The following is a 16,865-nucleotide window of genomic DNA, read 5'->3' as shown; positions in this document are numbered from 1 at the left end:
GACCACTACTCATGCCACACCCAGTGTATCAGGCAAATTCCTGTAGCCTGCACAAGAAGGGGAACTCACAGCTTCCTCTCTAGCACCATGACCTCCCGAATCTCACTATGTCCCATCATGATGGTAATTGACTGAACCTCTGAACTCTAAGGGAGCTACCACAATTATATGTTTTCCTTTATAAGACTTGCTGTGGTCATTGTATCTCTTCACAGCAAGAGAAACCATAACAAAGACAGAGGTTGTTGCCAGGGCTGGGGTATTGGTGTGATAGACTGAACCATGTTTTTCTATAGAATAATTTTAATTTTGAAATTTTGAGTTGGGGATTCAGTGAAATGCATAAAGGGCCATCCAAGTAGAAACATGGAAGACAGTGTTGCTAAGAGTGATTTGATATGTTGGGGCGTGTCTCCAGAAGTATCAGAGACAAATATTAATATGTGGCCTATGTATTGTTTTCTGAGATAGTGGTGAAGAATGTGGCTACCTTTTGCCCTTTTCCAGAGAGGTTGCCTGAGGCTAAAGTCTTGGATTAATTCCTTTGTCAGAGTAAATCTCTAAACAGCCTCGTATAGACTCTGTCAAGGGGTTATTAGTGGTAACTCTAATTGTAGTGATATTTTATTTGTATTTTAATAAATAAAACTTGCCTGAAGACCAAAACGCAAAACAGCCACACTAGTCAGCCATACTGGCCAGGCAGTGGTGGCACACACTCTTAATCTGAGCAACCATACTAGGTAGCCATAGATGCCAGGTGGCGGTGGCGCACACCTTTAATCCTGGTACTAGAGAAGAATATAAGTTGGAATGAGACAGGAACAGGCCCCCTTTTAGGCTGAAGATTTCATAGTGGTAAGAATTCTTTAATGACTTGTCTGCTTTGCTTTTCTGATTTCAGGTTGATCCCCAGTATTTGCCTCAGGGTTTAATTATTCATGTTAAATTTGGCACCCAATGTTTGGGATACAAATTCATGAAAAAGCCATTTGCCTTTGGATTTTTAGTCACTGGCTCAGGCTGGAGCTGCACATGGGGCTCCCACCAGAGCTACACGTTGAGAGCCAGCCCCACTCAGCCAGGCTTTCTTTACTTTTTTCCCCAAGCCTCTGAGCATGTTTGGGATTTTCATATTGGAACTTCTCAGAAAGAGTCTTCAGCCTCCATGCAAACCCCAGAAGAACCTGGGGTCCAAACGCCACAGGACTCATTTACTCTAGACCAACTAACTGGTCCTGCCTTCAGGCAGCTCCAACCACGTGTGCTTTCCCAAACAATCCCCTGTGCATTTTTCAGACCTCTCTCTCTATCTCTCTCTCTCTCTCTCTCTCTCTCTCTCTCTCTCTCTCTCTCTTCTTCTTCTTCTTCTTCTTCTTCTTCTTCTTCTTCTTCTTCTTCTTCTTCTTCTTCTCTCTCTCTCTCTCTCTTTCCAGCCTTGGTTGCAGGCTCTCTCTGAATCCCCTTCACGGCTGCTTCCAAGCTAGGTAGCTGCCTTGAAATCCACTCAGGCATTAAGCCTCACATCTTCATCAACATTGTCGGTAGATTTGGTAAGACAATTGGGAATATTTAAAGGAGGAATTGGCTAAAAGAGAGAGTTTTTTTTTCTTACAACAAAATATGGAAAAACCGTTGCAATGGAAGGATTTGTGTTTCTGTTTGATAATTGAAACTAGAACAATTAAATAAGAGGATATCTAATTTAGATGGGATTTGTGTAATGTCAATTGTAAACATTATCGGCTTCATCATTTTTTGTCTTATCACTAAAATTTTGGTTCATCTCAGTGCTGCAATACAGGCCTTAGAAAGACCTAATAAAACATATCACAAGATATTCAAAACCACACAGAGGAATTTAATGGAGAACCGATTTCAGTGTAGTATTATAAAAATAGAGAGGAACAGCGTAAGATTTTCCAACAACCAACCTTAATATATCCAATAACCTTACAAGAGTTGTCAAATGACAGAGGCTCTGTTACAGCTAATTGTACCCCTGTGCCAATGCGAGATTAAAGGAGATTGAAGGAAGCAATAGTCTCATATGGCATGCAATTGCCCTCTGTGAAGCAAATGTTAATCTCGAGGTCAGTGTGTAAGAGAATTATCCCTAAAGACTGGATAGAATTGGTTGGTTAAAGCTGCTTTAGAGCATGGTCCACAATTGCAATGGAGTACCTGATTCAGAGAAGAGGCTAAGATTATTGAACAATGGAGTAGAGCTAGAGGAAGAAATCAAATTCTTGGGGACAGAGATTATACTAACAGAGAAAGCTGTATATGATGACCACACCATGAATTTATGCCACACAGCGGTTTTGAATGCCTGGGACAGAAGGGAAGAAGTAGGAACAGTGATTGGGTCAGTTACTCAAGTCATAAAGGGCCCAAAGGAAGCCTTTTCCCAGCACTTACAAAGGTTGACTTCAGCAGTAAATAGAATGGTACCAAAATTGGAAGTAGATGACTGATAATTGAAACTCTGGCTTTTGAAGATGCCAGTTCTCTATGAAAAAGCATAATTAGTCCATTAGAGGCAAGGTCAGCCCATTTGGAGGAATGGATTCAAGGCACAATTAATATAGAATCTCATGAACATGATGATACATATATGTATCATACATATAAGAGAGCTAATTTCCAGAGTTTTGAAGAAAAATCCAAACATCAAGTGTGATCATTATGGCAAACAAGGTCATCTTAAAAGGGACTGTGGACAGGACTTTGCTACAAAAATGCTTTTTCTATGAACAATCCATTCAGAATGTCCCTCCCTTCTGGATTATGTGGAAAGTTTTGCGAATGCAGGCCTTGGACTAGTGACTGTACACAAATGAAGAATATTCAAGGTAAACCTTTGCTACTGGGAAACTCTGTGAGAGGCCTCTCACAGGACCCTATTCCAAATCCAGTTTAGTCATTTCCTGCTGTTATAGAAGAAAATCTTTCCCAGAGCAAATAAAGGTCCTAATGCCTAGTGTGAGAAACCCCACTGCTCTGGATAGTAGAACAGTTGTAGAAGAGAAATAAATTCGAGATAAACTATAAAATGAGTATTTTGGGAAACTTCTATGAATGAATGAAGACCTAAACTAAAAAAACAAGCACATTCCATTGTCGTTGAACATCTCGTAGACTCAGGTGAGAATGTAACAATTATTTTGTCAGAATTTTGGCACCCAAATTGGCCTCTTCAGTATGTAAATATTCAGTTTTTCGAGATGAGAACTTCATCTCAGGCAAGGCAGAGCACAAGATGTGTTGACTATCTAGAGTCAGGAGAAGAGAGAGGAAATTGAAACCAAATGTTTATAACATAGAAATGAATTTGTGGGGATGTGATTTGTTACCGCAATGGAATACTCAGATTAACATTACTCCAATCTTAGAAATGAACCATAAATTAACATGTTTATGAAAATATATTGCAAGATATTATAGAGAACAGTCACTGACTATTCAGGTAGTAAAAGAACAGGGAAAAACAGTTGCTGCTCTTCTAAAAGCACCAATAGCCCTACTTTTAAAATAGTAGACAGACAAATCTGTATGGGTTAAGCAATGATCTTTATCAATAGAGAAACTGCAGGCTTTAGGACAGCTGTTACAGAGAAAACTAAATTCATACAGTTTGGGCAGTGCTGGCACACACCTTTAATTCCAGCAGGCACACTTGTTAGTCACAGAGGCCAGCGGTGGTGAGACTTGACTTTAATCTCAGCACTGAAGAGGAATATAAGGTGGGATGAGACAGGAACTTGCTCCTTCAGTCTGAAGATTTCACAGAGGTAAGAATTCTCTAGAGGATTGTGTGCTTTGCTTTTATGATCTTCACGTTGAACCCCAATATCTGCTTTTGTGTTTTCATTCTTTGTGGTATATATGATGAATATTTATAACACAAAGGAGAAAGTTGAGCCAGGTAAATTGAAAAACGTAAAATTTGTGAAGAAATGGAGAAAACCAGGAAATGGAATAGAGCTAAATGCTGTGTTCAAAGAGATAAACATATTAAGAAACAGAATGGAAGGAGTGGTGACTTTGGGGCAAGATCCCCACAGACAAATTTCCAACTTGGGAAAAGCAATTAAAGACACGCTTAGAGCCTGTTGTGTTGATGCAAGACATTAATCCCAGAACTCCAAGGGCAGAAGCTGGCAGGTCTCTGATTCTAGGCCAGCCTGGTCTACAGAGGAAGTTCCAGGACAGCCAAGCTTAAGCAGTGAATGAACTCATCAAAAACAGAAAGTTGATGAAGATGAAATTAATTGAAGGGTATATGTTTCAGCCCCAGCAAGCTGCAGAACTGGGGAGTTTCAACCACTTAGTTCTTTCTTTAGGGATACTGTGTCACTATATGATGGAAGCATGTGATATGCTTTTGATTTTGATTTTACAAGGGGATTATAGTTGTCAGACTGATTTGAGTCTCAGAAGAGACTTTGGACTTTTAAACATTGTTGAAACAGGGACAGACTATGGGCCTTTTGAATTTGGACTGAATGCATTTTTTCAAAATAATATGGCACAAGATTTTGGAGACCAGGGTGTGGAATGTGGTGGTTGAAAGAAAATGACCCCCAAAGGAACGACTCTTATAGGTGTGGGCTTTGTTGGTGTAGGTTTGGCCTTGTTGGAGGAACTGTGTCACTGTGGAGGCAGGCTATTAGGTCTCAGATAGACTCAAACCACACCCAGTGTATCAGATCAATTTCTATAGCCTGCACACGATATAGAACTCTCAACTACCTCTCAAGCACCATGTTCTCCTGCATGTTACTTTGTTCCATCACGATGTAATGGACTGAACCTCTGGACTGTAAGTAAGCCACCACAATTAAATGTTTTCCATTATAAGAGTTTCTGTGTTGCTGTGACACTTCTCAGCAATGGAAAACCTAACTAAGACAGAGACTCACAGCCAAATCTTAGGCGGAACTCGGGGAAAAGGGAAGGAAGGATTATAGGAGCCAGAGGGGATTGTAGGAGCCACAGGAACACAATCCACAGAATCAACTCATTACGGTTCAAAGGGGATCACAGAGACTGACGTTGACAATCTGGGAGCCTGTGTGAGTCTGACTTAGGTCCTCTGCATAAATGTTATGGCTGTGTAGTTTGGTGTTCTTGTGGGACTCCTAACAGTGGGGATGGGGGCAGTCTCTGACTCTTTGGCCTGCTCCCGGGACCCCTTTCCTCCTCTGGGGCTGTCTTCTCCAGCCTTGATAGGAGGGTAGGTCTGTACTCTTACTGTAACTTGATATGCCATATTTGGTTGATATCCCTGGGAGACCTGCTTTAATTCTGAAAGGGAACAGAAGAAGAGTGGATCTGTGGAAGAGGAGTGATGGGGAGAATCACAGGGAGGAGAGTAGGGAGGGAAAACTGCAGCCAGAGTCATATATGAGAGAAGATTTAATAAATGAATGAATAAATGAGCAAATATATAAAGAAAAAAGTTCAGTGGAGACCAGGAATTTTCTCAAATTTTACCTGGATGAGAGACACCTTGCTTTATTTACACAAGATGTTTTGAGCAAGAGGCCTTCCTGTGTCAATGGATTCCTCTCAAAAAGCCACTGAACATGTGCAGAAAGGATCTCAAGAAGTAGCAATGAACAAGAGTCACCCTCTTCAATTGCAGAAATGATGTTGCCAGAGATCCTTTCTCTATGCATAGACTTACAATTTTACTGGCTAACAGAGAATTCTGCAGATTTGAGACATTTCTGGCCATGATCTAGGAAAGCTCTTGCAGTCGAGTCTACACTGCATTTCCATATCATGCCTTATATAATGTGATCTTTGCTTTTAGTTCTCGGTAAACATATCAAGGACCACGAAACAGGTTCTATGTGTCATCAGGAATCAATCTTGCTGTTCATTTCCTTCAATTCAAGGCAAATCTAGACATAAAGATTTTAGTGTAAGATGATATGTGTAAGGGTTAGCTTTTTACAGGAGTTTCCTCGAACATCAACTTTTTGTTTTGACTCCCTTTGTGCACAAAATACACGTTTCCTGTTAAAAACGGTTAAAAACTAGGTTGTATTGAGTGTAAAGATAAGAATGTAAAACCACAGTGGCAAATTACTTCTCAATCATGGTCAAAAGGTGTATGATTTTCACCTCAAATCTGAAATGCTTTCGAGTTGGGTACTGTGGATCAGGGACTTCTAAAACCATAATCAGCGTGAAAGTTAAAAGCACAACAATATGTGCAGCTTAATTCCTAAAAGGTGATTCTTGACATCACATGATTAGTGTCCCAGAGGGCTAGATCCTGGAAGCCAAGGGAGGATGGGGTTGGAACGCTTGAAATAAACCTGACACATGGTGATATGGGGTTCCCCTCTTTATGATATGCAAATGTCTTATTACCATTGGTTATTAAAGAAGCTGTTCCGGCCAGTGGCTTAGTAGAGTCAAGACGGGTGTCAAGTCGTCACAGAGATACACAGAGAAAGTGGGCAGAGTTAAAGGGACACCATGTAGCTGCCAAAGAAGAATGATGCCAGCCAGACACCAGCCAGGGCCTTACCAGTAGGCCACAGCTTCGTGATGATTCACAGATTAATAAAATTGATTAATTTGAGATGTAAGAGTTAGCTAGAAATATGCCTAAGCTATTGTTCAAACAATATTGTCATTAATGTAGTTTCTGTGTGATTATTTGGATCTGGGCAGCCAGGAAAGGAAAGAGGAGTCTCTCTGTACAATATGGCATGAACAGCTTTGACAATGCATTACTTGTAAACTAGGAGCTATGAGGTGGAACAATGTGCTTTCTGCCCAAATCCCAATTCACTCCGCTCAGATGGTAAAGACTGATATGCCATGGGACAGGTAATAGTCCTCTTCAGAGCTTTTACCACACAGACTCAAGCTGGTAAGTCAATAAGGGGGGCGCAATTTGACAAAGCCTTCTACCCAAGGCCTGGTGATCTTGGTGCCTTAATAAAACAAGTAATAAACTCTCAGCGAGCTGAGCAAAGAAGGCAGGGATCCCAAATATCTGGCGTATGTTTTTTAAAGAGTCAGTCTATACTTCTCAGAGCTTTACAACAATTAAACTTTATTCATGTTCGCACACAGGTTACTAGAACCAGCTGAAGAACCTTGACGTATCCAAAGACATGTCTACATGAGAATCATTCACATATGCAAACAATGAAGACACAAAAAGGGCTGCCAAGTTAAGGACTCTGAATCTTGTGAACAGGCAGCTGGAAGCTGATCATGCCTAGCACTGTGCAGATTTTATGACACACTGGAAGATTCAGGGGTTTCAAATAAAACAAACAACTAAAAAAAAAAAGATGCCAGGTCCAGAGCACACAACCACAGATAAATCATTTTCCTATCTCAAGATAATCGTTTGAAAGCCCACAAATTGCCTAAAGGCCTAAGAAAAAGAAATAATGAGTTTGGACAGGAACCATGTTGCAAAATCAGACTTCGCCAGGGAGTCCGTGGCAGCCCAGCTGTGTATCTCACTAAGGGCCAGAGTGGGGTGCTATCAAGATGTTCAGGTGTCATTGCGTGATTGTGTGTAGGCTGAGGTGACATCTGGAGGCAGGACAGCTGTAGTATTCACTCCCCATCAGGACCTGAAGAAAGAAATGCAAAGGCAAAGTCGCATCACAAATATGTCAGGCCTGGCTCCCCTTGTCATCACTCTGTGTATCAAACGGTCTTAGATTTGCACTGGGACCAATGACCAGAACTGTTTCTACCTGAATTCCTTCTCTCCAGTACTCGTGCCACCATCACTCCCAGCCATAGGTCCCTTCTGGTCAAGGCCAAGGTCTCTGAATAAGATCCTGGCTCTGACAAGAAGCCTGCATCTTTCACCCGTGGTCCCAGAGCTTCCGGCACAGCTTACATTCACCAACCCAGGGAGACCTCTTGGAGAAGCAAGCTCTCTAGCTTCGTTGAACATCCCCTGTTCCAGGACATCCACCCAGAGTGGCTTCCCACTCACACAGTGCTCTTCGTTGATCAGTTTTACTCAGCAGCCTTCCTTTCAGCCTCGCTGACTGGGAAATTCTCCTGAACTCACAGATTCCTTCCTTCGTGGACTTGAGATGTGCTGGCTAAAGTCAGCTTCGGCAGGCTTCCTCCTTCCATGTCTACATGGAACGTGTCCTGAGTCCACATGACCATCTCCCTCCATTCCAGGCCCTTACCCCTGTGCATCTCTTCCCAGGCCTTCTCAGGCAGGCACAGACTGGGACACCAGTGTGGGCTGGGATTCAATCCACCAGGCCCTATTCCTTCCACTTTGTTTGCGGCCTGCCCTCCAGAAAGAACTTGCCGCCTTGAAGGCCTCCTACTTTTCTTGACTTCAGGGTACTGGCCCTCTGCTGTTGAGCAAAACACTTGAAAGTGAAGATGTACTGAGTAGACCCTGGGTGCCAGTTCTCAATCAGACTGCAGAGCTCAAGCCTCTGGCCTCTGAGTTGATGAATGAACCCACTCTAGATACCAGCATCTCGTCAGGAGCCCTCCATGTTCCGCACCCTATACATCCCCAGTTCCTCGTTCAAGCAGCCATCTACCTGGTATGCTGGAAGTCTCCTGCCAGGCCCGAGGGGAGTTATGAAGAATCAGGAGTGCCTCTGCAGCATCCAGTACCTTCTGCCTATTCACCTCAGCAGAGAGTGCACCGTGGTTGGAAACGTCTGGCAGCTGGGTGTGGGTGTCAAGACCCTGGTTGGAAGTCCCAGGGAGCTGGGTGTTGACTTCAAGATCCTGGTTGGCGACATCACTGGTCTGGGTGGAGATGACATCTTTGGTCTGGTCGGCATTGTCAGGTCCCTGGACACAGATGCAATGGAAGAGATACGAGAGAGTGAATTCTGACAAGACACCTCCCCGACCACAGTGGGCCCTTCAGCCTCCACTCCTTTCCACAAACAGCCATCTCTGTGAGCTTCTCCTCCTCTCATCCACAAAGCCCACCCCTCCCACGGACCTCGACCCCACTCATTTACCATGACGCGTGACGGCACTACAAGCGGGATACTGCAGATGCAGGGCTCCAAGATCATGTTAGAGATCCTGAGAACAAGCAGGGGAGAAGCCAGGAGGTTAAACACTCTGGATGACAGCCACCACGAATGCATATGGAGGCCGGGGCTCTGCACGATCAGGCTGGGGGATTGTGATTGAGTGTGGACACTAGGACAAATGACACTAGTCCACTGGGCCTCGGATGGATCCTCCCCCTACTTGACCTGCTTTCCCTCCAACGTCTCTCTGTAGATCCCTCTGGAGACACTACTTTTTGTGAACCCTCTCCTTCCTGGGCACACTGAAGATGACCAACAGCTGTTCTGATCTGCCCAGCACCAGGAAGGATGTAAGTATGGTTCTCTGCAGAGACTAGGTCTTTCCTGCAGTTTGCCCACTCCCCACCGGTCATGAAGGATAAGCCAAGCCCATCTAGCAGACATTCTCTGCGGGCCAGCAACATTTTTCTGGGTCTCTCTGGCCCTTCGGACTACGTCTCCAGATTTCAGCAGAACCTTCTCCCATGTTCATTCATCTCAGTGTGGATGGATAGTATCAACATTTTGTAGGCCACTGCCTGCTGTATGCAATATGCTTGTCCTCTTTAATGCTCCTGTGTACGATATTTTCCAAGCATGCCCACAGGGAGTGAGTGACTTAGGAGGATGCTTCCCTAGCATGTTGTTCAGGAAATACTAAATCTGGGAGGATCCTCTCTTGCAAGTTAGGCTGAAATGTAGCTCTGTCATTCCCCTACATCTTTTGGTCCCTCCTTCCTTCCTTCCTTCCTTCCTTCCTTCCTTCCTTCCTTCCTTCCTTCCCTTCTTTCATTTCCTTCCTCCCTCCCTCAGGTCCCTCTATCCCTCCCTCCCTCTCATCCTCCTTCCTTTCTTTCCTCTCCTCTTGCTCCATGTTTTCCTTCCTCTCCTGTTCCTCCTCCTTGCTGCTTCTTCCCCTGCAGCACCCAGCTCGAGTTTGGAGACAGTACCATTAGCCACAGTGGCCTCCACGGTCTGTGTTGTACTCACGCGCAAGGTATAGTCACGGGCTGATCGGGATTCCATGAGAAAGAAATTGTCATTTGAGGATTCAAATTTGCTGGAACATAGTTCAGAGGTACAATTACTGTGGGCCAGTGTAGCAGCAAAGGCACCTGGGAGATGTCCTGCAAAGAAACACATTCATGTTGAAGGTCAGGTCTGAACACCAAGACTCAGGGGATAGAAGTGTATTAAAATGGTGACAGCCATGGACAATGGCAGAGCTCTCAAGACCTTGGTGATGACCATGGAGAATGGCAAAGCTCTCAAGACCTTGGTGACCAGCCACACGGACTCACCTTTTTGGTTATTCCTCTACTGGAGGACACTGAGAACCAAAGAGAAGTTACTTTCCCTAAGTCGCAATGCACCGAGGAATGATGCTGGAATTTCAGAGTTTAGCACACACTCGAGATTGTCTGGACAGTGACTCCTGGCATGGAGCCTCTCCCTGTAGCCAATGACTTTCCTTACCTGCTGCATAACTGTGTGAGGCAGGGCTTCAGGCTGCTGAACGATACCCCGCTGCCCATCTGGAAAAGACCATGCAGAGCTTGACTGAGCCTTCCTTCCCACCATATTCTCTTCAAAGTAGCTAACTCCACCCCCTCCCCAATCTGACGACTTGGGTCACCATCAATCTTTTGAATATCCCACCCACAACATCTCTCCTTTCTGTAAAAACGTGATACTTGGCACAGATAGGATACCTGAACAGGTTAAGGTCTGGGGAGGGAGGGTTTGTAGAAGGTCGAGTGACAGTTCTGTGGCATGACTGCTGACAGAAGCATTTAGGTTTACTGCTGCCACCTGAGATCCTCTGCATGGCCAGAGACACTCACCCATGGTTCCTGGCTTGGTGAGACGCTGCTTAACATTCACGTGAGTGTTGCGGTTAGCAGCCATAGCCTTCCTCAGGCCTCAAGTGAAATTCCACTTTTTCTATGTATTCTATGTTCTTCACAGAACTCACAGCAGACAAGGCCCCATAGAGTCCCTGAAGTAGGAGATTGAAAGAGTCAAGTTAGTCACACATTCAGGAGGAGGCCTGACCTCTCCCCTAGAGGTAGTACACTGCTGAGACAGTGTATTTACACATCTGTAAGAGACAGAGACCTGTTATACCCCCAGTTTCTTCTGATCCTATGGCAAGACACGGTCAGAGCAAACTACAGGTCTCTGGGACCAAGTTTTACCCCCTCTTTGGTGATCTGCCCCAGCGTTAAGTTACTCAGGAGTCCAGTAGGAAACAGAACATTCATCAAGTTCCATGTTCTGTGGTTCTAGACTTAGGGGAGGTCACCAAAATGGCTGCCGGAATTTTACCCTCCAGTGCACTTACACTACCACCAGATAACTCTGTCTCTGGTGCCTGGACTCTTCCTGTCCTTCATCCTGCTGATGACTGGGACCAATTTTCCCTCCCTTCTTTTTACCATGGGTTTTGTTTTTCCCTTCATTTTACCTGGTCACTCAGAATCTTCATCAAAGTCTCTTTCACACTTCACCTTCTCCTAACAACCTCTTTTCTCAAGCCCCATGGAAGCCTAATCATGACTTTCCCTGCTCATCACAGCCCCTAAGACAGTCACACACACACACACACACACACACAAATTCACACACATGCACAGACACACATACACATGCACACACAGAGACACTCTCACACACAGACACGCAGGCACACACACATACACACCCATGTACACACACATGCACACACACAGACACATACACGCACACACACATGCACACACACAGACACACACACAGTCAGACACACAAGCACACACATGCAAATACACACAGACACACTCACACAGTCACACATACACTTTGAGGCACAGGCAGGTGCTCCTACATCTTCATCAGCAATCACAACTCTCTGTTCTGTTGCTTCATCCTGTGCCCTGACAAAGACAACTGGCATCCCTGGTTTAATTGTCTCTCTAAAGTCCTCACATTAGCTTGACTTCTGACCACCAGCATGAAGCGAATAGACATAGTCATTAGCTCAAGGGATATTATATATTCCCTTCTCCCTGGATTATAGTTTATCCTCAAGCCCCACTTTAATCTTAATAATTCCTTTGATCCCCTTGGAAGTGACTGAACACATGCTCCTTATGAAATCATGTTCTTCCCAAGCCAACTTGGCTCACTCCTGCCTGAAATCCCACTACACAGGAAGATGAGGCAGGAGAATGGTGAGTTTGATGACAACTCATAACACCAGGTTAACTTGTCTCTGATAATAACCACAGTAAAGATAATAGTAATAATAACAATAATAAATATCACCATCCTCTAGAATCTTGGAAATCTTACATTTATACTCCTCCATCTTCCTTTTTCCCTACATTCTTCTGCAACTGAAACAAATATTTTTTAATATTTTTGGCTCAGGGCTAAATGCTACGCCACGCTCAAGCCAGGAGATAGTTCCTCAGCAGGATGTTTTTCTCAGGACATACTCCCTCTGCTGTCCAGAAAACCCATGCCTTCTGCCATAGCCTCTGCCCAATCTTCTAGATGCTTCTCCACATTTCACCAGTGACACATGAGCACACATTTCTTCTCCTCCTTTGCGATCCCTCCCTGTGTCTGTCTGCCATCGTTCAGCAGTTCAAAGAGCACAGGTTCCCCCTCAGGAAACCCAGCCACCCATTTCTGCCCCACCTGAGTCAAAAGGAGCAGGAGCCTCCTTCAGGATCCCGAAGCTGGGAACCCTGGCAACCTGTGCTCATGAGTGGGCAGGGTAGGTGATGTCACCTCTTCAGTCTCTCCCTTTCAGTTGTATAAGGAGACAATGAGCTAAAGAACTTTGGTTCCCAAAGATGGTGGAGGGAGGAGAACAGGACAAGGAATGGGCAGATCTTATTTTTGATGCCACCCTGTGGTTACCCCAGTGTCCAGTGGATCAGAAACAAGGAGCTGGGTTCTGAGGGAAGATGCAGGTCCTTCCTCGAGCAACTCAGTTTCCAACCAATGAGCTGCCAGTCCCCCTTTCTCTCTCCTCAGCCCCTGGACCAATGAGCTTTCAGATTTACTCCCCTCACACTGACTTTGTTGCCATCTTATGGTTGCTGTGTGACCCACATTGACTTCTAGTGATCCATGTTAGCCCCCAGCATCTCTGGGGAGAGAAGTGAGACTTCTGCTCCCTAGTGGTCTTTACCCGGGTTGCCTCCTTTTTCATGGGAATTGCGAGGTATCAGCAATTTCAGCATATCTCCTTGCAAAGCTCTTGTTCACCTTTTCAAAGTCCAGTACGTGGGGTCTAAAGCTGGGTGTCTGTCATGTCACATGTCTTTAATCCCAGCACTCGAGAGGCAGAGCTTGGCAGATCTCTCTGAGTTCGTGGCCAGGGTGGCCTACAGAGTGAATTCTAGGACAGCCAAGGCTGCACAGAGAAACCCTGTCTCGAAAAACCAAATGAAATTAGTCATCATGTGGGGCTGGAGTGACAGCTCAGTCTGTACATAGCAACCATGAGGACCCGAGTTTGAACCCCAGAACACGTATAAAAATGCCAACTGTGGAGGAAGGATCTTGCAATCCCAGCACTGGAGAGGCAGAGACAAGAGGAACCCTGGGACTTGCTTACCTGTTCACGCAAATCAGTGAGATCCAGGTTCAGTGAAATACAGTGTCTCAAGAAAGAAGGTGTGATTGAGTATCTCTTGGGTATATTCCCAAGAGTGCAATTGCTGGGTCCCGAGGTAGGTTGACTCCCAGTTTCCTGAGAAACCGCCATACTGATTTAGATGCCCAATCACACTACAAAAACATTAGTTCCACTATGTTCATAGCAGCACTATTTGTAATAGCCAAAACCTGGAAACAACCTAGCCGCCACTCAATAGAAGAATGGATAAAGAAGGTGTGGCACATAGACACTTTAGAGTTTTATTCAGTAGTAAAAAACAATGACATCTTGAATTTTGCATGCAAATGGATGAAAATAGGAAACACTATCCTGAGTGAGATAACCCAGACCCAAAAAGATGAATATGATAAGTGGATTTTAGTCATAAATAAAGAACATTGGGTCTATAATTCGTGATCCTAGAGAAGCTAAGTAAGAAGGCTAACCCAAAGAAAAACTCTAAGTTATCCTCCTGGATATTGGAAGTAGACAAGATTGCCAGGCAAAAGTTGGGAGCACAAGGCGGTGGGGGTTAGGGAAGATGGGGAGAGAGAAAAGGGAGAAGGTGAGGACTGAGGAGAGCTTGGGGGAATGGGATGGTTGGGATGGAGGAAGGGTGGATATGGGAGCAGGGAAGTAGATATCTTAATTAAGGGAGCCATTTTAGGGTTGGCAAAAGACTTGACTCTAGAAGGGTTCCCAGGTGTCCGAGGAGATGTCCCCAGCTAGGTCCTTGGGCAGTAGAGGAGAGGGTGCTGAACTGGCCTTATCCTATAGCCACACTGATCAATATCTTGCATATCACCATAAAACCTTCATCTGGCGATGGATGGAGCTTGAGACAGAGACCCACATTGGAGCACTGGAGTGAACTCCCAAGGTCCAAATGAGGAGCAGAAGGAGGGAGAACATGAGCAAGGAAGTCAGGACAGTGAGGGGTGCATCTACCCACTGAGATGGTAGCTAATGGGAGCTCACCAAGGCCAGCTGGACTGAGACTGCTGGAGCATGTGATCAAACCGGACTCTCGGAATATGGCTGACAATGAGGGCTTACCGAGAAGCCAAGGACAATGGCACTGGGTTTTAATTCTACTGCATGAACTGGCTTTGTGGGAGCCTAGTCTGTTTGGATGCTCACCTTCCTAGACTTGGATGGAGTGGGGAGGACCTTGGACTTCCCACAGGGCAGAGAATCCTGAGTGCCCTTAGGCCCGGAGAAGGAAGGGGAAGGGGAGCAGGGGAAGGGGGAGAAGGAGGAAAATGGGAAGAAGGGAAGAGGTGGAAATTTTAATAAATAAATAAATAAGTTTAAAAAGACAACGATATCTTGAAAAAAAAAAGAACAGAAAGAAGGTGAAGAGGGATTGAGCAAGACACCCAAAGTCCACCTCTGGTGCCAACACACACACATAAACAGTGGAGTATGCAGCCACAGACAGATACATAACCCACATTCAAACCGTGTTTTGCTTAATTTCAGGTAAATAGGAATTATTTGTACTCAGGCCCTATTTAGAACCAGAAGCTTCATTACTTTAGAATAGCGACCCTGGAATATTACTTAACATCATGATGCTTGTTGCTTCTTTGTTTTTTGTTTTGTTTTGTTTTGTTTTTTTTTCTCTGTTTTAAAATTTATTTAAAGATTTACGGTCATATTCTATGTGCATGACTTGCATGCATGCATGTCTGGGCACCAGATGGGTACAGTGCTCTCAGAAGGTGAAAGACCTTGTGGACCCTCTGGGACCAAATTTTGTTGTAGATGGTTGTGAGCTTCTGATATGGGTTCTGGGAATCAAACCTCAATCTCTAGAACTGCCCACCCATTTCTCCAGCTCCTAAAAATTCCATTGAAAAATGATCCTGCTATGTAGCTCAGGCTGGCCTTTTACTTCCTGTGTAGCCCAGGCTGTCCTCTCACTCGCCTCAGCCTTGAGTTCTGGGACTATAGTCAGGAGCCCTTGGTGTGCTCACAGTGGTTCATTAACACACTGTGTTGAGCACCGTATTTGTTGGGTCAGATTAGAGCACCACGTGTGGAAAGCAGGGTTTGTTCTTGGGCAACATTTCTGTTCCTTCTGCTGATGGTGGTAGTGTTTTGGGGTGGAGACAACCTTTGAGAATCATGCAGGAAGAAGACAGCAGTTACCCTTCTTCACTGACACCCTTAAGAACTCAATGCAAATCTCCTTTCATGTATGCCTTCTGCCCTCCCTATTTCCCAGATGATCTTTAAGTGAATATCATTAAAAATGTTCACATGCAGCTCTACAATTGGGGGAACAATCCATTTCCCTCACCATTTTTAGTGTGAGAAGACCCAGCTGGAGACCAATACAATGCACACTCTTTTATCTAAACCATACACTCATATAGCTTGTTCCACCAGGTTTTTGTAGGGATTGAAGCTTTACCTTGCCATTTCAGCCTTTCAAACCTTCCCATAAATTACTTTGGCATGCTTCTTCAAAGAACTGTGTTGTGTTAACACTTATTTGTTCAATATGACCAATTGGTAAGTACACCTTCCCATGATCTATTGCTTCATCTATCCATTGCCCAGTCGGATCCTTTGTAGTGTCTCAATCAACAATGCAGCTGCTATACCAGATGTGTCACAACAACAGATGAAAGAGAACCTGTAGATTGTGTGTGCTTGTGGGTGTCTATGGGCACATTTAGTAATTGTGTTCAGGTGCCTGTGGAGGCTAAAAGAAAGTATTAGTCCTTCTGGAGTCAGAGTTAGAGGAACTTATATGCCTCCTGATGTGAGTGGAATAACCAAACTTGCCTCCTTTGGAAGAACAGTAAACATTGTACCTGCTAAGCCATCTCTCCAGCCCATGGTCTTATTTCTTACACAGAACACTGTGAAATGTATCTTCCATGAGTGCTTTGTTATCACTTCCCAACTCAACACACAATTGATGGAATCTCAAAGCATAGTTCTGCACAAGCTACATCCAACATCTTGATGTTTGCACTCCCCATTCTATAAACACTCATATATTCCAAACCTGGAATTCTCTGTCCATAAATATTAGAAGTATCTGAACATCATATTCTGGCCAGTCGATTTAACATGAGCTGTCCAAGATTGAAATACACCAGAACTGAAATTCATCCAGAACACAGAAGCGTACGGCT

General features: G+C 44.5%; 1 protein-coding gene across 1 annotated transcript; it reads right to left on the bottom strand.

Moving 5' to 3' along the window:
- Nucleotides 1-7,061: 7,061 nt before the first annotated feature.
- Nucleotides 7,062-11,315, bottom strand: LOC148117377 (doublesex- and mab-3-related transcription factor C1-like). The gene is made up of 7 exons (XM_087902784.1): nucleotides 11,178-11,315; nucleotides 10,904-11,058; nucleotides 10,536-10,594; nucleotides 10,050-10,186; nucleotides 9,003-9,069; nucleotides 8,568-8,826; nucleotides 7,062-7,616 (listed from the first exon to the last, which is right to left on the bottom strand). Exons 2-7 carry the CDS (start codon nucleotides 10,965-10,967, stop codon nucleotides 7,600-7,602), a joined length of 603 nt encoding a protein of 200 aa, XP_087758910.1. The 5' UTR covers nucleotides 10,968-11,058; nucleotides 11,178-11,315; the 3' UTR covers nucleotides 7,062-7,599.
- Nucleotides 11,316-16,865: the final 5,550 nt, after the last annotated feature.

This window comes from Myodes glareolus, chromosome X, assembly GCF_982192425.1.
Source record: "Myodes glareolus chromosome X, mMyoGla1.1, whole genome shotgun sequence".
In the NCBI taxonomy this organism is placed as follows: Eukaryota; Metazoa; Chordata; class Mammalia; order Rodentia; family Cricetidae; genus Myodes; species Myodes glareolus.
Note: the sequence above shows the minus strand (reverse complement) of the source record. Positions and strands in the feature narration are given on the sequence as shown.